This window comes from Notamacropus eugenii, chromosome 5 (assembly GCF_028372415.1).
Source record: "Notamacropus eugenii isolate mMacEug1 chromosome 5, mMacEug1.pri_v2, whole genome shotgun sequence".
NCBI classification, from domain to species: Eukaryota; Metazoa; Chordata; class Mammalia; order Diprotodontia; family Macropodidae; genus Notamacropus; species Notamacropus eugenii.
The window spans coordinates 346,557,353-346,582,328 of record NC_092876.1 but is presented as its reverse complement, the minus strand read 5'-3'; the positions used below and the strand labels follow the sequence as shown (position 1 = coordinate 346,582,328).

Genomic DNA, 24,976 nt, shown 5'->3' with positions numbered 1-24,976 from the left:
ATATTATAGCAACACTTTTTATTTTTTTTTATAACAAAGAATTGGAAACAAAGTAGGTACCTGCCACTGGGGAATGGCTAAACAAATTGAGCTACATGAATGTAATAGAATATTACTGTCCTGGAAGAAATGATGAATATGAATATTCCAGAGACTCTTGGGAAGACATATAAACTGATATTGCATTAAATTAGCAGGAAGTGAGGAAAAACAATATATCCAGTGACTACAGCAACTTAAACCAAAAGAGCAAAAAACCCAAGCAAACTAAATGCCATGTCATTGTAATGATTGGGCTTGAGTCCAGAGAAGAGCTGAGAGAACACACCCCATTTCCTTGGGAGTGGCAGGGAGATTATGGATGTAGAAGGCTGTATACCCTGTCAAACCTCATCGCTGTGCTGGATGGTTTTCCTGAACTGTTTTTCTCCCCTCCTTCTTTTTAGTCTTTATTATTCGGTATGACTACCGAACAGGGAGGAATTGCATTTAGAAATTAAGGAAATATAAAAACAAAATATGTTAATAAAAAGAAAATTTAAAAAGAAAACACAAAATGAAAAGAAAACAGCACCCCGCTTTGTTACAAAGAATGGCTCCTGAGTAGGGAAAGGGGAAGGAGGTATTGTGAAATGAATTAAGAACAAAAACCATCCGTTAGAAGAAAACAGACTTTTTTTTTCCTTTTAGAAAAAGCTGCATTACACTTGGATATATCAAAGGCTCCATACGATCTTTCCGAGAGCCAAGCCTCCTGACATGTCATCGTAAGCCCCTCAGGAGCTCCTCCTTCTCATGTCGGCTCTGCCCGACTTTTGGGACACGTCTCCCTGCCTTTCCTGGGCCTCGGTTTTCTCGTTCGTGAAACGAGATCCCGCTTTTAACATTCCCTGGTCCTCGGCCCTTTCTTGCGAGGAGCAAGGGGAAGGATAAAGGGTTTCCGGCGGTTCTGTTTTGAGAAGATTCAGAAGGCGGCAAGTTCTCCGGGGCTCTGCCCTCCCGCCCAGCCGCAGCTCCGGACCCGCCCGCCTTCTGTCAGGGCGCGGCCATCCCGGGAATGAACCTTCTTCCGTGCCAACGTCTCGCCTGGGCAGAGTCCGCTTGCCCCTGCAGATTCCTTGAACCTCACCACCATTGGCTGGCTAGTCACTCTAGGCTGAGCCCGATTCAAGGCCAAGGCTCGAGAGCTTTCTTTTTCTGAACCCCACGCCCAGCTTGCGACGGGAAGGTATTGGGGAGAGGGGAGGTTGTCTCCCCGGCACAGAAACGGGTCACGAACGCTCATGGATTTCCCCAGGGATCCCTATCGCTAACTAGCTAGAGTTGGGTGGGTGGTGGGTCCCCGATCACAAGACTGGGTGGTTTCTGTTTCTTTGTGTTTGGAGAAGGACCCTGGGTATGGTTTGTTCCGAAACTGTAGCGCCGGGCTAGGATTTCCGGACATCTTGCTGTCCAAAGCCCTTGATGAAGCGAGTGAGTGGCACTCAGCCTTGCAGTTGATTTCTCCACTCCAAAAGCCCAGGACTGTAAGGAAACCACTGTCTGGGCCTTATTCTAGAGCATCTGACTCCGTAGATGTGAAAGTGAAGAGATCCTCTCTCAGCTGTCATATTTCAAAACCATGCTGTACCCCTGAGGAGTCTCATCATAGGCTCTGGTTTAGAAAGGCAGCAAGAAATTGCTGCACTGAACTCAGTAGACATTTGCATTCAAATCCTAATTCTGAGGGTAGTTAGTAGATCCCGAGCAAGTTACTTGATATCTTTGAAACTGATTTTTTATCTGTAAAATGTAGAAAACAGTTAGCTCCCTTATTTACTTAGGAAGGGAAAAAGTACTGAGTCTGAGGATTTGAGTTCAAATGCTGGCTCACCACTTATTTCTTATAATGACTGGGCAAGTTATTTAAGCTTTCTGGGCCTCAGTGGCCTCATCTGTAAAATGAGTGGATTGGGTGGTGTGACAAAGTTCATCTTAAATATTTGATGATGCTATTAGTAAAATGACCAATGATTGTGAAAGAAGAACCTTACTGGGAAAGGTGGGGTAATGGCTCTGAAAATTCCCAAAGGAAAGCCCTGAAAAAGTAGAAACCCACACAGTCACTGGAGGGATTCACCAAGAAAAGCAAGACTATTTAAAGTAGAAAGACCACCTGTTCTACAGTCGGAAGATTCTAGATTAGGAGCTAGAAGGAATTTTAGGGGTCATCTAATCCAATGAGAACCAGAGAGGTTGTGACTTGTTCAAGGTCACATGTCGTGGTGAGTGGGAGAACCAGGATTTGAGTTTAGGTCCAAATCCAATCAGTCAACAAGCTTTAATTAAGTGCTTATTGTGTGTCAGACTCTGTGCTAAGTAACAGAGGTACAAAGGAGCAAAAAATGGCACCTGCCCTCAAGGAGTTTAGAATCTAATGGGGGAGAAAACAAATATACTCAAAGCAAGAGATATACAATTAAATATAAAATGATTAGCAGAGTGAAGGCACTAGAATTAAAAGAGGTTGGGGAAGCCTGCTTATAAAAGATGGAATTTTAGTTGGGTTTAAAGGAAGCCAGGAAGGTCTCTAAGTAGAGCAAAGGAGGGAGAGCATTCAAGAGGGGTGTGTGTGTGTGTGTGTGTATCTGGAAATCATATACATTAGAAATGAAAGCTGAACCCACAGGAGTTGATGAGATCACTGAGTTAGTATGTAGAGAAAAAAGAAGTGGAACCAGGAAAGAGCCTTGGGAGGTTGCTGTTGTTCAGTTGTATCAGTCATGTCTGACTGTTTGTGACCCCTTTTGGGGTTTTCTTGGCAAGAATCTTGCAGTGGTTTACTATTTATATCTCCAGCTCATTTTACAGATGAGGCAACTGAGGCAAACAGGTTTAAGTGACTTCCCCATGGTCACAGTGTCTGAGTCCAGATTTGGACTCAGAAAGATGAGTCTTCATAACTCGAGGTCTGGCACTGTATCCATTGTGTCCCTGTCTGTCCCAGAGAAAGACAGAAGAGGACAGGATGAAAAGGTAGAGATGTAAGGGAGGTGCTGTTGGCAAAGAGAAAGGTTGCCTTTTCATCAGACGCTGGGATGAAGTGAACTCTCAGAAAATGGCTTCAGCTGTTTTGTTCAAATGTGAGGAACGGTCCTTAGCTCAGAGGGTGCGGGGAATGTGCAGTATCAGAGGCCTGAGGAGTGAAGAGAGGGTTTGGAACAATCACTATGGTTTCAGTTATTTATATGTACATGTATATTTGTAATAGCTATTTAAAAAGCTCTACTAATATAGTCTTAAATAAAAAAGCATTCTGTGCCTACTGTGCGCAGAATACTGCGCTGGAGACTAATGAAAATATAAGGTGTGGATAAGAAACAGGTCCTTCCCTCAAGGAACTTACAGATGAAACAATACTGGTAGTTGTAACATACAATATTATGTATAAAACCTAAGTGCTTTAGGGAGATGCAAGGCAAAATGCTCTGTGAGATCTGAAAAGTACAGTAATTCTGAGTGCACACTATTTATAGGTACAGTTACTTATAGGATATCCCAAAGGTCTAAGTGGACCAAACTGAAAGGAGAATCTTATTTGACTTCATGAGGTCTCTCACAGAATTAAACTGGGCACTCAGAGATGGTTTTTTTCCTTTGTGTGTCATACAGATTTTCCCACAGAAGGCCTTTTTGAGATCCACCATGTCCACAGGACTACTAGAGAGATATGTAGCTGCCATGGTACTGAGTGCAGTAGGTGACTCCCTGGGATATTTCAACAGCAAATGGGAGTTCCTATTGGATGGTGAGAAGATCCATAAGCAGCTTGCTGAGCTTGGAGGATTGGATGCTATCAATATTGAAGGCTGGAGAGTCAGTGATGACACAGTGATGCACTTGGCAACAGCAGAAGCCCTCATAGATGCTGGTAAAGAAGAAAATTTGACTCGGGTGTATTCCCTTATAGCAAGACATTATAAAGCATGCATGGATGACATGGCTGGCCGAGCTCCAGGTAATTATCATCTTAGGGATGGGGCAATCAGGTGTGATTAGGTGGAAGAGAAATGTTGGCTGAATTAGATTGAGATATGGAGTATTCTTCTGGTCCTTCAACTATTACTAGTCCATTTTGTAAAATAGCTATAACTCTAATGTGATAAAATAGAAGAACCATGGTTTAGAGTCAGGGGGTCTGATTTCAAATCCTACCCCTGCTCCTTGCTACCCAGGTGACCTTAGGTAAATCACTTAACCTCTCTGGGCCTTAATTTCCTCATCTGTAAAACAAAGGATTGGACTAGATGGCTTCTAATGGCCCTTTCAATCCTAAATCTATCATCCTGGGACCTTCAGGGAAATTGATGCAGGCTAGTTTTCCTTGTGGTACTTAAATGACATGCTTCCCAGCTCATCTACTCTACTGCTCTTGCCAAGGAGATCCACTCTCCTTTCATTTTTCCAACATTCCATATCTTGCACCAACTGTCTACCGGATATATCCTCTTTCATGTCCCAGAGTAAACTCTAATTCAGCACAATACCACCCTGTTGAACCACTCATCATCTTTACTCCTGTAAATCTCATCTCCCTCCTCCCTAACCTCTCCATTTCTGTGGATGACTACACATTCTTATCATCCAGACTTGTAACTTAGCATCAATTCATGGTTTCTTTTGATTCTTCTCTCTCCCTTCCCATATACTTCCATTCAGTCACCAACTTCCTTTAATGTTACTGCCTCAATAACTTAAGACTTCACATAAAGGTGGCTTGTTGGGTTAGAGTCAATGTGATATATAGTTCAAAAGAGTGCTGCTCTTCAGAGTCAGGAAGACCCGACTCCTGAGTAAAATTCCACTTCAGATATTTAGTAGCTGTGTGACCCTGGGCAAATTATTTCATCACATTGTGTCTCAGTTTCTTCCTCTGTAAAATGATGGCATAGAGTTGATTGGACCTGATGTCCCATTTAATTCTGAATTTAAGATTGATCCCTTCCTTCCTATTCCCACTGTATGCATAGTTCAAGTCCTCATTTCTTCTTTTATCAATTTTTATAATAGTTTCCTAATTCATCTTTTTGCTTCCAGCCTCTTCCCTCTCTGATGCGGCCTACAAACCATTACCCAAATCTCCTTCCACTCTGAGCCCATCCATCCTTTTTACAGAATCTTTCAGCCACTCTCTACTGCTCCCCAAACAAGCTCAGGCTCTCCATCCTTGCCCTCCATCATCTGACCTGGATTTAGTTCTCCAGTTTTATCTCATCAGACTCTCTTCTTACAACTGTTGCCTCTCTTTGTCTTTCATTCTCTGTATGTTACTTGCCACTGAACCTTTATTCACACCATTCCTTATGCCTGAACTGGACTCCCCCCTTATCTCCACCTTATCCTTATCCCTTATCCTTTATCTCACCCTTATCTCCATTTGCTGAAGACCCTCCTTTCCTTCACCCCAGGGGCCACCCCTTCTACAAAACCTTCCCTCCATTTCCACGGGTGAAAAGGAGCTTTCTGCTTACCATTTCTCATGGCGCATTGCCTAAACCTCTTCATCTTTTTATACTATCTCGCAGCTAGGTGGTACACTGGGCTTGAAATCAGTTAGACTCATCTTCATGAGTTTAAATACTGCCTCAGACACTTACTAGCTGTGGGACCATTAGCAAGTTACTTAACTCTGTTTGCCACAGTTTCCTCATCTGTAAAATGAGCTAGAGAAGGAAAAAATGCAAAACCTTCCAGTATCTTTGCCAAGAAAACCCCAAATGGGGTCAGAAAGAGTCAGACCAAACTAAAACAACTGAACAACAGCTTCCTAACTCTAGACCCAGCATTTTATCTACTGCAGCACCAGCTGCCATCAAGTTCAAACTCTGCACTTTATAGTTAGGAAGGCTGAATCATATGAAGGTAAATGGTTTCCCCAGAGTCATGCAGCAAGTAAGTGTCATAGGTGAGATTTGAACTCAAGTCCAGTGTTCCATCCATGCTAACCCATGCTGCCTCCCTGGGACAAGAGTTCAGTTTTTCTGATGCCAGCTGCTCTTCTTTCTAGATTTAGGCATCTTTCTGTGATACCTAGGAGCTTCGGTTGTTAAAACTCTTGTTGGGAAATTGATTCATTTGCTGACTAATGATGTTGCATGATAAATTGAGTTGGATGATTTTAAACTTTTTTGTGTGCTTTGCCTTTTCCTTGAAAGTACTTCATGAGCATCAGTCTTCCTCTTTCCTCTTCTTTGAAGGCTATTTTTGCCCCAAATCTTATAGGGGATACAATGTAAAAGAGAAAAACACTATTCTTTTTTTTTTTTTTGAAGCAGTCAGGGTTGAGTGACTTGCCTAGGGTCATACAGTTCGTAAGTGTCTAAGACTGGATTTGATCTCAGGTTCTCCTGACTCCAGTGTTCTAGCTACTATGCCACCTCATGGGCCCTAGATTGGATCTATTCTTGAAGAGTGATACTGACACATGGGGATGGTAGTTATGGAGGGAGGATAGATACCAATGGCAAAGAACAGAGGTATTCAGCCCCAAATGTCAGTAGTTACACAGGTGGCAGACAGCTGATGGCTCAGATGTGCTAAAGAATACTCACTCTGATCCAAGGTCCAGAGCCACACAGGGCTCAAAAAAGAGCCCCCAAATAGAGACCTTTTAGACAAAGGGCTGGTGTGACAGTAATAGAAGGCTTCCCCATCACCCATTGAAAAAATGAGGTAGGGAGGACCACTGAAATAAGGATATTCTCTGAATCGTCTAGTAAGGAATAAGAAATGAGAAGTAGGAACCCCCAAAACTTAATTTTAACTGTGCAGAGGGAGCTGGTGGTAGAGTGCTGGACCTGGAATCAGGAAAACCTGAGTTCAAATTCAGCCTCAGCTCTTACTAGCTATGTGACCCTGGGCAAGTCACTTTACTACTCTCTGCCTCAGTTTCCTCAACTGTAAAATGGAGATGATAATAAAATCTACCTCCAAGGGTAGTGACAATCTGAGGTAATATTTGGAAAGTACTTAGCACAGTGCTTGGCATATAATAGACTCTCTAGAAATGGTTATTCCCTTTCTTCCCCTCTCACCCCCATAAAAGAAGCTGGATTGGGGTGTGTCATGGTATGTTCCCAGGTTAATGAAGCCTTACTATAGATGCATCCTCAGGATTGGAGTCAAACTAGTCAAGCTGGGTTTCACCAGTCCACAGCTGGCACTGATACATTCCCAACCCTAATCCTTTATAGGTGGTGCCAGTGTGTCCAATGCTTTGAAGCTGGAGCCAGATGAACTCAATGGATGGAGGATTCCATTCAACAAGCATGAAGGGGGCTGTGGTGCTGCCATGCGTGCCATGTGTATTGGACTAAGGTTCCCACACCCTGAACAACAGGACAATCTAATTCAAGTGAGCATAGAGAGTGGCCGCATGACCCATCACCATCCCACTGGCTACCTTGGGGCTGTTGCCTCTGCTCTCTTTACCTCTTATGCGGTGAATGGCAGGCCACCTCAGGAATGGGGAAGAGGATTGATGGAGGTGCTACCAGAAGCCAAAAAGTATATTGTCCAGGCTGGCTATTTTGTGGAAGAGAATCTCAAATCCTGGTGAGTCAATATGCATGTGTGTGCTATTTCTCAGTTTAATGAACATCATGGTCATATGGTAGGATTAACAACTTGTTCTCCACCAGTGGCATAGAGGAAAGCCCTCAGTAGGTGCCTTTACCTTTTCTCTAGCCTCCTCCCCTCTCTGCCTACTCACTTGGATTTTCAGGTTTACTTCCAGTTAACAGTTACTGAAAAGTTGGCTCTAGAGGGAGACATCTTGGTTTGAACCCCACCCCAAATGTTCATGCCTTCAAACTCGGTAGCCTATGATAATCAAGGTGGTTCAAGTGAACATCCAAATGATCAGTCTAAGACATCCGTCCCCCATGTTATTTGTTGAGTTAACATCATGCTTTCCAGTTTCCATTTGCTAATGAGAGGCATCCACACATGCTGGTGATTTTCATGACGTATTTGTTCGTGCAAATGCAAAGATATAAAATTTGTCTACCCTTGATTTATGGCACTGATGCATTGCAACACTTGGCGATGATCCCTGGGAGCTGGCTTTTTTACATCACTCATTTTGCTATGTAGGAAGCCAGTGGAAAGGCAGCCATATAACTTCCCTTTTCCTCAGCATTCTAGAGGTCACTCCACACTGCTGTTCTTAGAATAAGAAAGGCATGGGAAGGTTTCTCCTGAAGACGTTGGTTGTGGTTATGTGAGAATTGAGTGTTCCCCTTTAAAAGGTGAAACTTTGCATAATGTCCCTCCTGTCCCAACACCTCCCATGAAGATCTGAATTTCTGTTCCCATCCTGCTATTCAGAGTAATCTACTTTGTTTCAATTTCATTTGTATTTATATCTCCATATATTGCTCCCCAGTTCTCCCAAATCCTTGAGGTCAAGGAATGTTTCATTTTTATCTGTGTCTACAGGACATAATAACACAGCACTTGGCATCCAGTAAACACTCAATAAATACTTGTTGAGTTGAACTCCTTTGGTTGAGGGAGAACTGATTTTGAGTAGATACATATCTATATTCATAGTTATAGCTATACATATATATTCCTTCCTTCCTTCCTTTGTTTCTCTTTCTCCTTACCCATTTCACTCTCACACTTATAGGTTGGACCACAATAGGTCCCTGCCCAAGCTCCACTTAATGGCTGTATTTTGGGCCCTCCTCCCTCAGAGTGAATGTCAATGGTAACTATTTCTCTTTTGGCCAGCAAAAAGGTCTTCCCCTCCCAGTTTGATTTTTTTTCTTTTTTGTAATTTAAGAGGCCATCCCTTGACTGACTTCTTAAAGAGGCCTGTTCAATGAATGGGTGTTACCTCACTCAAAGTGAGAACCTGAAAAGACTTTAGCTTAAAAGGGCCAGGGTTTCCCACCGCATCCTGGACCGTCTTCAGTTGTGCTGATGAATATCTGCCCCTTGGACCCAGATGGCTCTAGAGGAGAAAGTAAGGTTAAGCCCTCCCTCACTCAAATCCAAGTCAGCTGCAAGTCATGTCATCATCATTTTTCCTGATGTCATTCATGGTCTTCTTTGAGAATGAAGGACAAACACAACAATAATAGTCATATCTCATAGATCTAGAACAGAAAGGCACTTATAAGGTGTTCTAGACCAACCCCCTCATTTTGCCTATTTGGGAAACTGAAATCCAAAGATGTTAAGTGGCTTGTCAAGATCACACGGATAGAAGTGTCAAAGATGGAATTTAAACCCAGGTTCTCTGACTACAGAGCCAATATTCTTTCTGTTATGCTTTATATCTATCTATCTATCTATCTATCTATCTATCTATCTATCTATCTATCTATCTGTCTGTCTGTCTGTCTGTCTGTCTGTCTGTCTGTCTGTCTGTCTGTCTGTCTGTCTGTCTGTCTGTTTACCCACCTACCTACCTATCATGTTTACCTATCTATCCACCTCTATCATTTGTATGTCTGTCATCTATTTGTCTATCCATCTCTGTCTATCATCTGTCATTTATCTAACCATCTCTATCATTTGTTATCTTTCTATCCATCCCTGTCTGTATATTTGTGCTTCTATCATCTGTTACCTGTCTATCTAACCATCTCTATCTTTCTATCATCTGTCTTTCCATCTCTATCTATCTATCTTATTTACCTATCATCTATCTATCTATCTATCTATCTATCTATCTATCTATCTACCTATCTAATAGAAATAATACTTTTTTGGGAGCCAGGATTCTTGGGTTTGAAACACAATTCTGACACTGTGACCATGGACAATTCATTGATCCTCTCCAAGTCTCATTTTCTGCATCTGTAAAATGAGATAAAGGCTACCTGCACTATGTGTCTACCTCACAGGATTGTTGTAAGGAAAGTGCTTTCCAAATCCTAATTAAGCCTCAATAGAAATGTCAGTAATTTTTATTTTTATTCCTGTAGGTTGCTTGCTATCAGTCTACAAATTTCCTTAGTAAGGCATCTGCTTTGGCTTTCTCCTGTGGGTTGTTGACTTTGGGATTCAGAGTTTACTGCAGATTTTTTCCCTTCATTTTTTTTGGCTACAGGAACTACTTCAAAGATCAATGGGAAAAGTACTTGAAACTTCGAGGGATTTCAAATGGTGGACCCCCTACTTTCCCAAAGCACTTTGGTGTGAAAGAGAGAGATCAGTTCTACAAGTCAGTGAGTTATTCTGGCTGGGGAGGCAGTAGCGGACACGATGCCCCCATGATTGCCTATGATGCCATTCTGGCTGCAGGAGACTCTTGGAAGGAACTTGCCCACCGGGCTTTTTTCCATGGTGGGGACAGTGACTCCACAGCTGCCATAGCTGGCTGCTGGTGGGGGCTCATGCATGGATTTAAAGGGGTTAGCCCCTCCAACTACAAAAAATTGGAATACAAAGACAGATTGGAGAAAGCAGCCAGGGCATTGTATGCTCTCCAGGCACAGGAAAGCTCTGCAGTTACCCTTTAGGGAGAAACATGGTTCTTTCCTAATTGGTTATACCTCCTTGTTGAGGGGGAGAATAATTACAATCCCCCTTCTGTCTAATCTGGCATTTAACACAGTGCCTTTCACATAGAAGGCACTTAATAAACGCTTATTGATTCCTGACTGACTGACTGTCTCACTTTTTCCAAAGCCAAGAGATTTAACTAAGTAGTCAAGGGATTTTAAAGCATTCAGTTACATTAGCTTTGGAAGATTGCTTCCTGCCAAGTGATCCCACTCCCTGGACCATATGCAATTCTATACCAGGCTCCATACAGGCATTACTCTCTTGGGCTAAAAGAGTGACATAGCCAGAACTCTGAAAGAAACCTGATCTAGTGTTTCAAGAGGGAAGGTGGAGGCAGTAGGGTCTTTCTTTCCTTCACCTTGTTTGCAAGCCTCATTTTTTATCAACTGCATGCTTCAAATGAAAGAGTCAGAGAAGTAGGGGAGGGGAAGGGAAAAGCAGGGGGAGGAGCTGAGCTAAAATATGAACACAGAATCAGGATTTGGAATTGCAAGGGACCTCAGACATCTATTCACTTAGGGATATATTGAGCTTGAGAAGCAAGGGACAGGCCAGGTGAGGCCATGGTTTTGTTTTAATGGCCTGTGAGGCCATCAACAATATTAATGCCAGGTGCAGGACAGCGGAACCTGTGTCCTTGTGTTGAATGTCAAAACTGTCGTTTGGTTTCAGACCACCATTAAAAATGTTTGCAGTGGCAGGAGACATCAAAGTTTCTTTGTTTTAAGTGGCTTTGTCTGCTTCCTGACAGCAGGGTGCATGTTCCAGCTTTCCAGCACCAAGACAAGAATCAGAACTATCTTTTAAAAGAAAGGGCACCAGATCAGAGAGTCCACTCACATTTGATTCAAGCCTGTGTAAATGTGATCCGTGTCTACACTGTTTTATTACTCAAGGGAATACACTTTCAATGGGAGGCTGGGGGAAACAAAAAACAAAGAAAAATGAAACCCTCGGGACTGGTCCTGGGATGTCATGCTGATTAGACTTCTGACCCACAAGTGCAAGTAAGGGGGAGAATGGCAAGAAGAGGAGGTATAACACTGCTGCATTGCTTCAGTAGCCACATTTGCATATGTGTGGCAGGCACTGGGGCAGATACAAAATGATGGTAAAACAGATTTCCCTGCCCTTGTGAAGTTTAAAATCTAGCAGCATGTGAACTGACAGAGGAATTTCTTCAACTGTGCTTGTTCAAGCTCATTATATACTGCTCCACATATTTTGAAGCAAAAGATGTGTGGAACCGTGATTGTGGTTGTCTGCAGTTGCTGAGAGCATTCCAGAGAGTGGAGAATAAAATGACGTTTTCTGGGCATTCATTCATAACAAAACATTTTGTCCTGTAGCATTTTCATAGACTCCGCCTACACATATCCTTTTTGTTCCCATGAGATCCACTCGACCGTACCCATTTCCCTTTACTTGTCCTCTGTCTCACTAATATAGATGAACTGGAACATCTGTGGCCTTCAAGTTTCTGTAAAGAAGTCTTAGGGTCCCATGGAACAAAAGGCCAGGAGATCCATATTTGTGTTTCCAGCTCCCTTCAGTGTGTCTTGATTTCTTTGAAATTCATGAGTATGTGGGTTGTCATCACTAGGTACAAACCCCCACATGTCCTAGAGGCTCTTCTATAGTTCTGATTTCAAATCTGACCTTGAAGAACTGGAGCTGAGAATGTTTAAACCACTCTGATCTGTTTCCAGGCCCGTGATTTTGATTGGGCTCAGTCTTGGAGAGCCTGGCCTTTAATGAGAGAAGGCTCCCTTTTCTCACATACTCACATTGGTTCATTGAACCACCTGCTCATGTACCACCAGAATTCATTTTTATGTAAGGCTCACATCTAGGGCTTTCTCAAAGAGGGAGAGTAAGAAAAGAACACCATGTGCAGGTTGAATAAAATATAAGAGTAATTTATTCCTCCACACACTGAACAGAACAGGATTGATTTGATAACTTAACTTATAAGTACTGGTACAATCTGCTGGGAGGATGACCCTGAAAGCTCATTAGAAGATAATGTAGTAAAAACCGCTGTGAATTAGACATTTTACATTTCTTCCTGGCATTGCACTGTTCATACCATTCCTGGTTCATGTCTGATAAATTGGTGAGGCTTGGACTGATCCCCTTGTGGGTAGTTGTCTTTTCTGATTCAGATTTCTCTACCACCACCCTACTCTCACTGCTACTGCAATCAACCTCTCCTCTAATTGGATGCAGGACCCCTGGTCCTCTCAGACTCAAGAGGTCACCTCCAAGCTTCAACAAAATGTCTACCTTGAGAATGATGCTTGGTTACCCATTCCAGAAAACACAAAGCAGAAAAGATTGGTAGGGGTCCAGAGGCAAGTTGAGTACATTTCTCCCCTTCCCGGCTCCCATCCTCTGCATGAGAGAGAGACAAAGCAAAGTGCTTCCTCCTTGTTACACAGGAGAGTTGTAGCCAAAAGGATGAACTGGAGGCTGTCTATTCTTTTAATTGATAGAGTCAGTCATTTAGGCAACTAAAATTTATTAAGCACTTAATTGTGCCCAACATTTCACTAAGTGCAAGAGATACAGAAAAAGGTGAGCGATGGTTCCTGCCACAATCTAATGCAGCCCCTGCCATCCCCCACCCCTGCTGTCATGAGAGATAGTGACAATTAACAGATCACTCAGTATTCACTGCATCATAATAAAATACAAAGTCCTTTCAGTGCCCAGACACCACATGGGTAGAATCAAGTCCCAAAGCACCCATGTGATCACCAGAACCAGCAACTGCAATTGGAGCATGTTCAATGGGGGATGGGGGAGAAAGTACCTCATTACTCAAATTTTTTTTCTTGTTCCTATTAATGATCAGCATCCCAGAATTTCAGTAGTTTGGCATATAATTGCTAAATGAATCAGGTCAGTGCTCATTGCAATAAAAAAGATGCATGAATCACAAAAGAGCCATCCAAGCCACTGAAGCACTATGAACAATTGTGAAAGGGGAGAGCACTAGGCTGTCCCATCATATAACTCTATAGTTAGTGTATGCTGTGGGTGTACACATGACATTTGCAGTGTAGTGGGGGTGATGGCTGTCCCCAGTGTTTCTCATCATATAATTTATGTTTTATAAATAGAATTACAAATTAAGGGGAGCCTTCATCAGGTCACATGTCTCAAATATTGGTTTAGATCACATGGCCATTTTGTCAATAGGGCAGAAGGATGGGGACTTGAGGTTTGTGATTTCCTACCTGTGATTTCATTTTGGTTTCCACTTTGCAAGGGGTGGGGCAACCCATGTACATCTACTTTTACTCCTCTCCAGACAGATGAGGATGCAGTGACTAATGTTCAGTTGTTGCCACTGTTCCAGTAACCAATATCCTAGAAGTCATCCTCTTGGACACTTGGTATCAGATCATGTCACTTAGCATCTGGTTACAGAGAGTTGTGTGTGTATTCATCCTTTGTTGCTGAAGAAGACCATGCCATCAGAGAAATGATGACATGACTTGCACTTGACTTTGTTTTGAGCGAGGGAGGGCTGTGCAGGTCACCATCCTCACTTCTCCTCCAGAGCCATCTGAATCCAGTGACCTGATATTCCTCAAGATGACTGGAGATGACCCAGGATGAGGCAATTGGGGTTAAGTGACTTGCCCAAGGTCACACAGCTTGGGAGTGTCAAGTTAGAAAAACAGGAAAAGACTGAATGCTAGAGGTTAAAGACTCTCTACTATCCATAGCATGATTTGTAGATTGGTACAAAGCATTTACTCACACATTATTTTAATTTGATGTATCCCCTATCCACCCCAAATGTTCCCATGGATTGTTTGTACCCGACCTGTGACACAGCATTCAAGTTCCTATTGGTCTCATTAGCCATAGTCAGACATGCTGTCTCTTGACTCTAGCATAGTGATGTCATTTTGGTCCTCTTCAAGAATGAAGGACAACAATCAGCCAACCCCCTATGAAGTAGGCAAATTGAGATTGTCTCCATTTCACAGATGTGAAATTGAGGTTCAGAGAAGTTGAATTACTTGCTCTAAGTCACAGAACTGGTTGGTATGTCTCTACTTCTCATCTCTACTTCTCATTTTACCCCTACCCTACCTTCTACCTCACCTTTTTCAAATTTCAGTACAAACTCCAAGTTTCTGGTCTTTTTCCATATGCAAGGATGCCTAAATCACATTTATGGTCTAGCCCAGTGCCTAGCCAGGTCCTGATAGGCTAAAGCCACCAGGGTTGGTGACTTTCAACAGTCTCTGTCCTTTACTTGCCCTTCAGATTTGTCCTAGGTTCATTGCTCTGGGTTTCCCTGCCTTCTCAATAGAGGATCTTGGCATCCAGTGATGAACAGATGCGTGAAGAACACTTTTATTTTTGACTCTAGGGTAAGGGGTCCTCGGGGAGGACATAAATATTGTTACCCAGGCTTCTACACCTGACTCAGAAATAGAACAGGCAGTATTTTTCCTACATAGAAAGGGGAATGTTAAACAGTAGATAATTACAGTCATTTGAAAGTCTAGTTTCCAAGCCTCTTTGGAATATTTTGTATAAAATTGCTCATTAGCTATTTGATATTTCACTTCCACCAAAGACAACCCAGTCAACCTCAAGTGGGTTCTTTCCTTTCCATTGAATTGAGTCTTTTTATGGTGTTCTCTATCCTTGCCAGCTGCTCCACCCAGGTCTCTGTTGCTGCCAATACTGCTGTGTTGTCCCAGTAGCTGATACCTCACTAACAGGGTGCTCAGAAAGGAGGGAAGATACTAGTTGCCTTTGCTGATCACACAAGGTCCAAAGGAAACAAGATACAATGAGAAGCCTACCCATCTGAGACAGACTTCCACAGGAGGCCTTATGCTCACAGGTCAGGACTGGTAGGGGATGGAACTCAGTGAGTCATTCTTACATCTGGAGCTCAGCAGTAAAGAGGGACCTCACAAGTGAGGATTGTCCTTTTTTCCCCATAACCATGGAGTTCTGACCCAGCAACCAATTAAAAGAGTCACCATGGCAATAAGAATCAGTCAGAGGATATCTGTGGCTACTTTAAAGTGGGGGAAGGGGAGAACCTCAACCTACCCCATCACACACCTTTACTGGGGTGCTACACTGGAAATATGTCTAGGGGTTTGGAATTACAGTTAAAATAGGCTGGGGAAAGAGCTTATTTAGAGAAAACTATGAAGTAGTCAAAGCTTGTTCTCACCTCTCCTTTCAGCATCCTTTTTCTATCATGGGAACCTTTTTTTTTTTTTCCACTCCAATTCAGTGGTGCCTTCATGCAGTCATCCCTGTAAGCCAGGATCTTCTCTCTCCTCAATCCCCAACTCTGCTTCTTCTTTTCCTCCCTAGACCTCACAAATTCTTCCTCCTAATTAAAATTTGCTTCTTGTGTCACCTAGGTTCTGACAAACAACTTTGCACAAGGTGGGTATAAAGAGAGACTTGCTTACCCCTTCCCTCCCTTACCTTTTTAGATCAATGCTTCAACCCAGGGATTCTTATCCTGGAATTCATGAACTTGTATGTACTCATACATATAATAGTTTCAATAATTGGTTTTCTTTCTAATCCTATGTATTTCATTTTATGTATTTGAAAACATTATGGTGAGAAGTATTCTCTAGGCATCACCATACTGCCAAAGGAGTCCATGACTGCTTAAAAAGTTAAGATCCCTTGCTTAATAGAAACAATGAGCCTCTTGGTAGAATTTTAGGTGGGAAAGAGGAGAGGGAAATTTCTAAACAGGAGAAGTAACAAGGAACAGGAGAAAGAACACTGTATTTCAAGTCAAACTATGTGGGCTCAAAGCCCAGCACCACTCTGTGTTTTGGAGCAAGGCATTTAACCTCCCTGGCCTATGGTTTTCTTATTGGTAAGATTGGGATGACAACGTCTGCCCTGTTTAACTCTTAGGGCTGAAGAAAGGATTAAAGGAGATAACAGATGTGGAAGAAAAGTGCTTTATATGTTGTCAATGAGTTAGAGTTTTTCCAAGGGCCTCAAATGCCATCAGTATAAACCTGGTTTGAGGGACTGGGAGCCTTGGGACCTCAGGCAATGAGCAGCTTGTACTGTCTATGATGTATACTTCTTTTCACTGCCTATTGAAGATTCTAGGCGCTGTTCTCTCCTTTCCTTCCCCTTCCTTTAATATCAATGTTTAACAAAATGTGGCCCAGGGCAATCCCCAAGCAGCCTGTTCCTAGGCTGGTTCCTGCCACTGTCTTAGGTAACTTTCAACTGCCACCATCTGGGAGAGCAAAGGGGATTTCTTCTCTAAAGATACCAAGTCGGGAATTAACAACTTTCCCACTTTCCATTCTTCTACAGAGCTCCTCCCCATACCAAGTTCCACCCAAATAGAGCTCATTCGAAACCAGCTTTTTAAAAATCTACTCAGTGGGTTTGAGGGAGGGAGGAAATCACAAGGTATAAACACAGGATCATAGAATGTGAGATATGGCAGGCACTTCAGAGATTTTCTACTCCTACCTGCTCATTTTATTCGAGACCCATAGAGATGAAATGACTAGCTCAAGGTCACACAATCATGTAGAGGTAAGAAAAGAATTAGACCCAGTTTTCTTGGCTCTCAGTATAAACATCCTTTCTATTACACCAAGGTCTCTCTTAATGGGTTAGTTTCAGGTACAGGTCCTTATAAATCAATTTGTTTATCATCCTCCAGATCCAATACCACATAGTTGACCATCTGCAAAATATAGACTCATGGAATTTTAGAGTTGGACAAGACCTTGGAGGTCATCCCAAACAAATCTGCACCCAAAGCAGGAAGCTTCTCTGTAACATTCCTGACAAATGATCACCCAGTCTTGGCTTGTAACAGTTCTAATAGTTGTTCTTAAAAAAAATTCTTCCTTATATTCACACAAGGTCTCCTTCACTGTAATTTCCACCACTGTCCCCAGTTTTTGCCTGTGGACATAATTAGATGGACAGATGGATAGACAGATGACAGACAGACAGACAGATGATAGGTAAATAGAATATTTATTAAAACAGTTACTACACATCAATCTCTGTGCTAAGAACTGGGGATACAAATACAAGCAAATGTGATAGACTCTATCCTCAAAGAACTTTAATGAGGAAAAACCTCACATCAAAGGAAGCTAAAAAGTGGGAGATGCTACCAGAATCGGGGCAAAGTTGGGGGAGGTTGGAGAAGAGAAGCAGAAGTCAGGAACGTGAGCTGACATGGAAATGAGGTGAAGTTTAGCAAGGAACCTTCTTTAAATAGGTGTCCAGGAGAAGGAATCACCCATCAGGAGAGAACAGGGGCTCAGGGCAAAGGTTTCTCCAGTGTGGGAAGGTTGCTGGTGAGGAACAGGAGAAAAAAATCTTTGAAAGCAGTTATCCTATTTTCCTTAAACCTTCTCTTCTCTGAACTGACCATCTCCAGTTTCTTTAATAGTTTCTGACCTCCCCACCCTTCACTATATTGGGTGTCCTCCTCTGGGTAAGCTGTAGTTTGTCAACAATCTAAGAGGATCTTGTGTCCAGAACAAAATACAATCATTCACATGTAGCACAGGAAACATTGTAATATACTGGACGGAATACTGACAAGCAATGTGGTGCAATGGAAAGAGCCCTGGATCTGGAGTCAGAGGGACGAGGTTCAAGTCCTCACACAATAGTGTTTACTTCTGATTATCCCTTTCCCCTATTTGCTGTCCTTTCTATTATCTTCCCTCTCCTATCCCCTTCCCCCTTGCCTTCTTGCAGGGTAAAATAGATTTCCATATCCAATTGAGTATGTGTTATTCCCTCCTTAAGCTAAATCCCATGAGAGTAAGGCTCAATTATTTCCTTTCATCTCCCCCCTCTTCCCCTACATTGTAAAAGATCTTTCTTCCCTCTTTCATGTGAGGTGATTTGCTACATTCTACCTCTCCCTTTCTCTTACTCCTAGTACATTCAATTCAACAGTAAATTTTATTTTTTAATGTATTCTCCCTTCATATTCAGCTCACCCCGTGCCCTCTGCCTATGTGTGTATATATATATAATATATATAATATGTATATAATGTGTATAATTATATATACACACATATATGTATATATATACACACACATATATACACATACACCCATGTACATATACATGCCTACATATATAATATACACATACATACTTACCCATACATACCTGCATATATATATATATATATATATATATATACACATATACACACACACATACACACACACACACACACACACATATATATATATATATATATATATATATATATATATATATATATATATATATATATATATATATACACACATATATACACACATATATATTCCCTCTAACTACCCTAATACTGATAAAGGTCTCATGAGTTACAAATAACATTTTTCCATGTAAGAATGGAAGCAGTTCAACTTTAATGAGTTCCTTAAGACTTCCCTTTCCCGTTTACCTTTTCATGTTTCTCTTGATTCTTGTATTTGAAAGTCAAATTTTCTGTATAGCTCTGGTCTTTTCAACAAGAATGCTTGGAAATCCTCTATTTCATTGAAATTCCATTTTTCCCCTGAAGTATTATGCTCAGTTTTGCTGGGTAGGTGATTCTTGGTTTTAATCCTAGCTCCTTTGACTTCTGGAATATCATATTCCAAGCTCTTTGATCCCTTAGTGTAGAAGGTGCTAAATCCTGTGTTATCCTGATTGTATTTCCACAATATCTGAATTGTTTCTTTCTGGCTGCTTGTAATATTTTCTCCTTGACCTGGGAACTCTGGAATTTGGCTACAATATTCCTAGGAGTTTTCTGTTTGGGATCTCTTTCAGGAGGTGATCAGTGAATTATTTCTATTTTACCCTCTAGTTCTAGAATATCAGGGCAGTTTTCCTTGATAATATCTTGGAAGATGATGTCTAGGCTCTTTTTTTGATTATGGTTTTCAGGTAGACCAATAATTTTTAAATTACCTCTCCTGGATCTATTTTCGAGGTCAGTTATGTTTCTAATGAGATAGTTCACATTGTTTTCTTTTTTTTTCATTCTTTTGGTTTTGTTATGTAATTTCTTGGTTTCTCATAAAGTCATTAGCTTCCATTTGCTCCATTCTAATTTTTAAAGAACTATTTCCTTCAGTGAGCTTTTGAACCTCCTTTTCCATTTGGCCAATTCTGCTTTTTTAAAAAAATTTATTTATTTAACTTTTAACATTCATTTTCACAAAATTTTGGGTTCGAAATCTTCTCCTCATTTGTCTCCTACCCCTACCCCAAAACACCAAGCATTCTAATTGCCCCTGTCACCAATCTGTCCTCTCTTCTATCATCCCTCTCCTTTGTCCCCATCTTCTCTTTTGTCCTGTAGGGCCAGATAACTTTCTATACCCCATTACCTGTATTTCTTATTTCCTAGTAGCAAGAACAGTACTCGACAGTTGTTCCTAAAACTTTGAGTTCCAACTTCTCTTCATCCCTCCCTCCTCACCCATTCCCTTTGGAAGGCAAGCAATTCAATATAGGCCATATCTGTGTAGTTTTGCAAATGACTTCCATAATAGTCGTGTTGTGTAAGACTAACTATATTTCCCTCCATCCTATCCTGCCCCCCATTGCTTCTATTCTCTCCTTTGGTCCTGTCCCTCCCCAAGAGTGTTGACTTCAAATTGCTCCCTGCTCCCATTGCCCTCCCTTCCATCCTCCCCCCCAACCTTGCTTATCCCCTTTTCCCCCACTTTCCTGTATTGTGAGATAGGTTTTCATACCAAAATGAGTGTGCATTTTATTCCTTCCTTTAGTGGAATGTAATGAGAGTAAACTTCATGTTTTTCTCTCACCTCTCCTCTTTTTCCCTCCACTAAAAAGTCTTTTGCTTGCCTCTTTTCTGAGAGATAATTTGTCCCATTTCATTCTCCCTTTCTCCTCCCAATATATTTCTCTCTCATCGCTTAATTTCATTTTTTTAAGATATGATCCCATCCTATTCAATTCACTCTGTGCTTTCTCTGTGTGTGTGTGTGTATGTGTATGTGTGTGTGTGTGTGTGTGTGTGTGTGTGTGTGTATGTAATCCCATCAACTACCCAGATACTGAAAAGTTTCAAGAGTTACAAATATTGTCTTTCCATGTAGGAATGTAAACAGTTCAACTTTAGTAAGTCCCTTATGACTTGTCTTTGCTGTTTACCTTTTCATGCTTCTCTTCATTCTTGTGTTTAAGGTCAAATTTTCTTTTCAGCTCTGGTCTTTTCATCAAGAATGCTTGAAAGTCCTCTATTTCATTGAAAGACCATTTTTTCCCCTGAAGTATTATACTCAGTTTTGCTGGGTAAATGATTCTTGGTTTTAGTCCTAGTTCCTTTGACTTCTGGAATATCATGTTCCATGCCCTTTGATCCCTTAATGTAGAAGCTGCTAGATCTTGTGTTATCCTCATTGTATTTCCACAATACTTGAATTGTTTCTTTCTAGCTGCTTGCAATATTTTCTCCTTGACCAGGGAACTCTGGAATTTGGCCACAATGTTCCTAGGAGTTTCTCTTTTTGGAACTCTTTCAGGAGGTGATCTGTGGATTCCTTGAATACTTATTTTGCCCTCTGGTTCTAGAATCTCAGGGCAGTTTTCCTTGATAATTTCATGAAAGATGATGTCTAGGCTCTTTTTTTGATCATGGCTTTCAGGTAGGTCCATAATTTTTAAATTGTCTCTCCTGGATCTATTTTCTAGGTCAGTTGTTTTTCCAATGAGATATTTCACATTATCTTCCATTTTTTGATTCTTTTGGTTTGGTTTTGTGATTTCTTGGTTTCTCATAAAGTCATTATCCTCCATCTGTTCCATTCTAATTTTGAAAGAACTATTTTCTTCAGTGGGCTTTTGAATCTCCTTTTCCATTTGGCTAATTCTGCTTTTGAAAGCATTCTTCTCCTCATTGGCTTCTTGAACCTCTTTTGCCAATTGAGTTAGCCTATTTTTCAAGGTGTTATTTTCTTCAGCATTTTTTTGGGTCTCCTTTAGCAAGATGTTGACCTGCTTTTCATGCTTTTCTTGCATCTCTCTCATTTCTCTTCCCAGTTTTTCCTCCACCTCTCTAACTTGATTTTTAAAATCCTTTTTGAGCTCTTCCATGGCCTGAGACCATTGAATATTTATTTTGGATGTTTGAGATACAGAAGCCTTGACTTCTATGTCTTTCCCTGATGGTAAGCATTGTTCTTCCTTATCAGAAAGGATGGGAGGAGATATCTGTTCACCAAGAAAGTAACCTTCTATGGTCTTACTTTTATTTCCCCTTTTCTGGGCATTTTCCCAGCCAGTTACTTGACTTCTGAGTTTCCTCTCCACACCCACCTTGCCTCCCGTCTGCCCAGCTAGTGCTTAGGGGCTGAGATTCAAACGCTGCTTCCCAGCCTCAAGGCTTTCGGCAGGGGAGGGGCTGCTATTCAGTGTGAGATTAAATTCAGGTGCTCAGGTGGGGGCAGGGCTGCCACAATGGGCTTAGTTCCCTCAGGGCGTTTATGCAGAGACCTTCAACAATGTAGCAGAGCTCCTGCCTGCTTTGGGAGCCCTTGTCTGCTGCTGCCTCTGCTGCTACCTCCCGAGGGGGCCTGAGTTATGGAGACACCCTGCTCCCCTCTCGGCAAGCTGAAAAGACCCTCTCACTGACCTTTGGCATCTGTAGGTGGAGGGATCTGCGCTGCTGCTGGAGATTCTGTCCCTGAAGCCTGCTTGGATCTGCTCCTCTCAGTGCCACGCAGCCAAGGCAGGGCTGGGCTCTGCTCCAGGTCTGGTGCGTGACGGGCCTTTTGTGTCAGTTTTTCAGGTCTCTCTGGAACAGAAATCTCCTCCACTCCATTGTTATGTGGCTTCTGCTGCTCCAGAATTTGTTGGGAGTTCTTCTTTACAGGTATTTTATGGGCTGTGGGTTAGGAGCTAGCATATGTGTATCTTTCTACTCCGCCATCTTGTCTCCTCCCCCTAGTTCTGCTTTTTAAGGCATTCTTCTCCTCATTGACTTTTTGATCCTTTTTTGCCATTTGGGTTAGTCTATTTTTAAAAGTGTTATTTTCTTCAACATTTTTTGTCTCCTTTATCAAGCTGTTGACTTGCTTTTCATGATTTTCTTGCATCACTCTCATTTCTTTTCCCAGTTTTTCCTCCACTTCTCTTACTTGATTTTCAAAATTCTTTTTCAGCTCTTCCATGGCCTGAGACCATTTTGCATATATTTTTGGAGGTTTGGGATGTAGAAGCCTTGACTTTTATGTCTTCCTCTGATGGTGTGCTTTGTTCTTCCTCATCCAAAAGATGGATACCTTTTCATCAAGAAAGTAACCTTCTATAGTCTTATTTTTTCCCCTTTTTTGGGCATTTTCCTAGCCAGTTACCTGACTTTTGAGTCTTTTGTCAACTGGAGGGTATACTCTAGAGACCTATAAGTTCTCAGTTCCTCCAAGGTGGCACAATCAAGGGAGAGAGGAGTTTACTTCTCTCCTGGCCTGTGTTCTGGTCTGTGGGCAACCACAAGCACTCTTTTCTGCCCTGGAACTGAGAGTAGGATTCTCTCTCCACAGCCACCACCAGCTCCACCATGCAAGTGCCAGTGTTCCTCCTCACCCTACGACCTCCAGTCGGGGCTGAGATCCAGATCAGCCACTGGATTCCCCCAGGGTCTTTAGGCTAAGGGCTCCCAAAGTGGAAGCTGCTGACACTCTGAGGCCAAGTTTGGGGCCAGAATGCCCTCCCCTCTCACCCAGATGAAAGAGATTTCTTACTGACCTTTGAAGCTGTCTTTGGCATTGGTGGGTTGAGAAATCTGGGAATTGCAGCTGTTACTCTTGATTCCATGCCCTGAAGCCTGCTCCAGACCTGGCTGTGCTGTGTGGCCAAGGCTGGGCTGAGCTCCACTCTGAGCCTGGTGTGATAGACCTTTCCTGTTGACTTTCTATGCTGTCTTGGGCTGGAAATCTCTTTCACTCTGTCATTTTGTGGCTTCTGCTGCTCTAGAATTTGTTTAGAGTCATTTTTTATAGGTATTTTATGGACTATGGGCGGAGAGCTAGAGTAGGTCTGTCCTTGTACTCCACCATCTTGGCTCTGCCTCCCAGGACTTTTTTCAAACTGTTATCATGTTAGTTCTTGACTTATGCAGTTGAATTTTGAGCTGAAACAAAGTGTTCTTCATTTATGTTCCTAACTGTGTCTTTCTAACAACTGAAATTTAACTAGACTAAGTTTAAAGTGACTCTATGGTTACAAATTATAGCCCTAGGGTGCAGCTTGGTGGCAGAATGACTAGAGCACCAGCCCTGGAGTCAGGAGGACCTGAGTTCAAATCCATCCTCAGATACTTGACACTTACTAGATGTGTGACCTTGGGCAAATCATTTAGCCCCAATTGCCTTCCCTTCTCCCCTTCAAAAAAAAATATAGCCCTAGCCCAGTTATTTGTTAGTCACAGGGGGACTAGCCAAGAGGATGTGGATGGCTCAACCACCCAGAAAACAGGTCAAATATGTGTGTCTTATTGATGGTGAAATGTCTTAGTCTAGAAGCTTTGACCACAACCAGTCCACAGCATCCTGCATATGACTAGCCATATATATATATAGCATATGACTTCAATGCCACTCTCTCTGCCATCATCCCGCTCTTATTGCAGGCTCACTATGGGAGAAAGAATGAATACTGAGGGGCTAGAGCAACTGCATTGAGCCCACCACTCCATCACTACCTCCATAGTCATGCTGTATACAATAAGGTAATCATGATATTAAGACTCATTCAAGACAGGTGAATTGCCCTTTGGCCAAAGAGGCATTAGCACCATTCAGTACCACCAATATACAATTTTGTACAACAGCCTGATTTAATAAATCTGTTATTCATCTCCTTTCTGTGATAAGGGAGACAGTGGTTGCAATAGAGAGTCCAGGAAACACCTGGATCCTTATCCAGTTCTGCTCCTAACTAGCTCTATGACCTTAGGCAAGATCATACAGCTTTCCCTTGCTGAACCTCAGTTCCTCCTCTATAAAATGATGGGGTTGGACTAGACCAGGAGTCTTTAACCTTTTTTGTGTCATGGACATCTTTGGCAGTCTGGTGAATAATAATCCACACTTCTCAGCATGTTTTTAAATGCATAACATAAAATATATGGGATTACAAAGGATACCTACTATATTGAAATACAGTTCTCAAAATGATAATTTTTTAAAATAAAACATTCATGTTCACAAAACCCAAGTTAAGGACTCTGGGATCAGTTGATTGCATGAGAAGGGGGATGGAAAGGTCTTAAAAACAAGATGTACTACATTCCAAGTTGAAAGGCATCTTTGTTGTCACTCTATTGATACAGACACATTGTAATGGGAAGTGGGAGAGGTACAGGAAACAG

General features: G+C 41.9%; 1 protein-coding gene across 2 annotated transcripts; it reads left to right on the top strand.

The window, feature by feature from the left end:
• The first annotated feature begins 332 nt into the window (after nucleotides 1-332).
• ADPRH (ADP-ribosylarginine hydrolase) lies at nucleotides 333-10,655 on the top strand. 2 transcript variants are annotated; one of them, XM_072613919.1, is made up of 4 exons: nucleotides 333-1,228; nucleotides 3,652-3,997; nucleotides 7,233-7,593; nucleotides 10,103-10,655. In XM_072613919.1, the coding sequence occupies exons 2-4, from the start codon at nucleotides 3,685-3,687 to the stop codon at nucleotides 10,512-10,514; spliced, it is 1,086 nt and encodes a 361-aa protein (XP_072470020.1). In that variant the 5' UTR covers nucleotides 333-1,228; nucleotides 3,652-3,684; the 3' UTR covers nucleotides 10,515-10,655. The 2 variants fall into 2 exon arrangements, with proteins under 2 accessions (XP_072470020.1, XP_072470021.1); XM_072613920.1 differs by having other exon boundaries at nucleotides 415-1,327.
• The last annotated feature ends 14,321 nt before the right edge of the window (nucleotides 10,656-24,976 follow it).

What these genes read in the sequence shown, in the direction of transcription:
- ADPRH (XM_072613919.1), top strand. Translation starts at nt 3,685, where the DNA reads ATGTCCACAGGACTACTAGAGAGATATGTAGCTGCCATGGTACTGAGT. An exon ending in CATGGCTGGCCGAGCTCCAG is followed by an intron (nt 3,998 to 7,232) that starts GTAATTATCATC and finishes AATCCTTTATAG; the next exon opens with GTGGTGCCAGTGTGTCCAAT. An exon ending in GAAGAGAATCTCAAATCCTG is followed by an intron (nt 7,594 to 10,102) that starts GTGAGTCAATAT and finishes TTTTGGCTACAG; the next exon opens with GAACTACTTCAAAGATCAAT.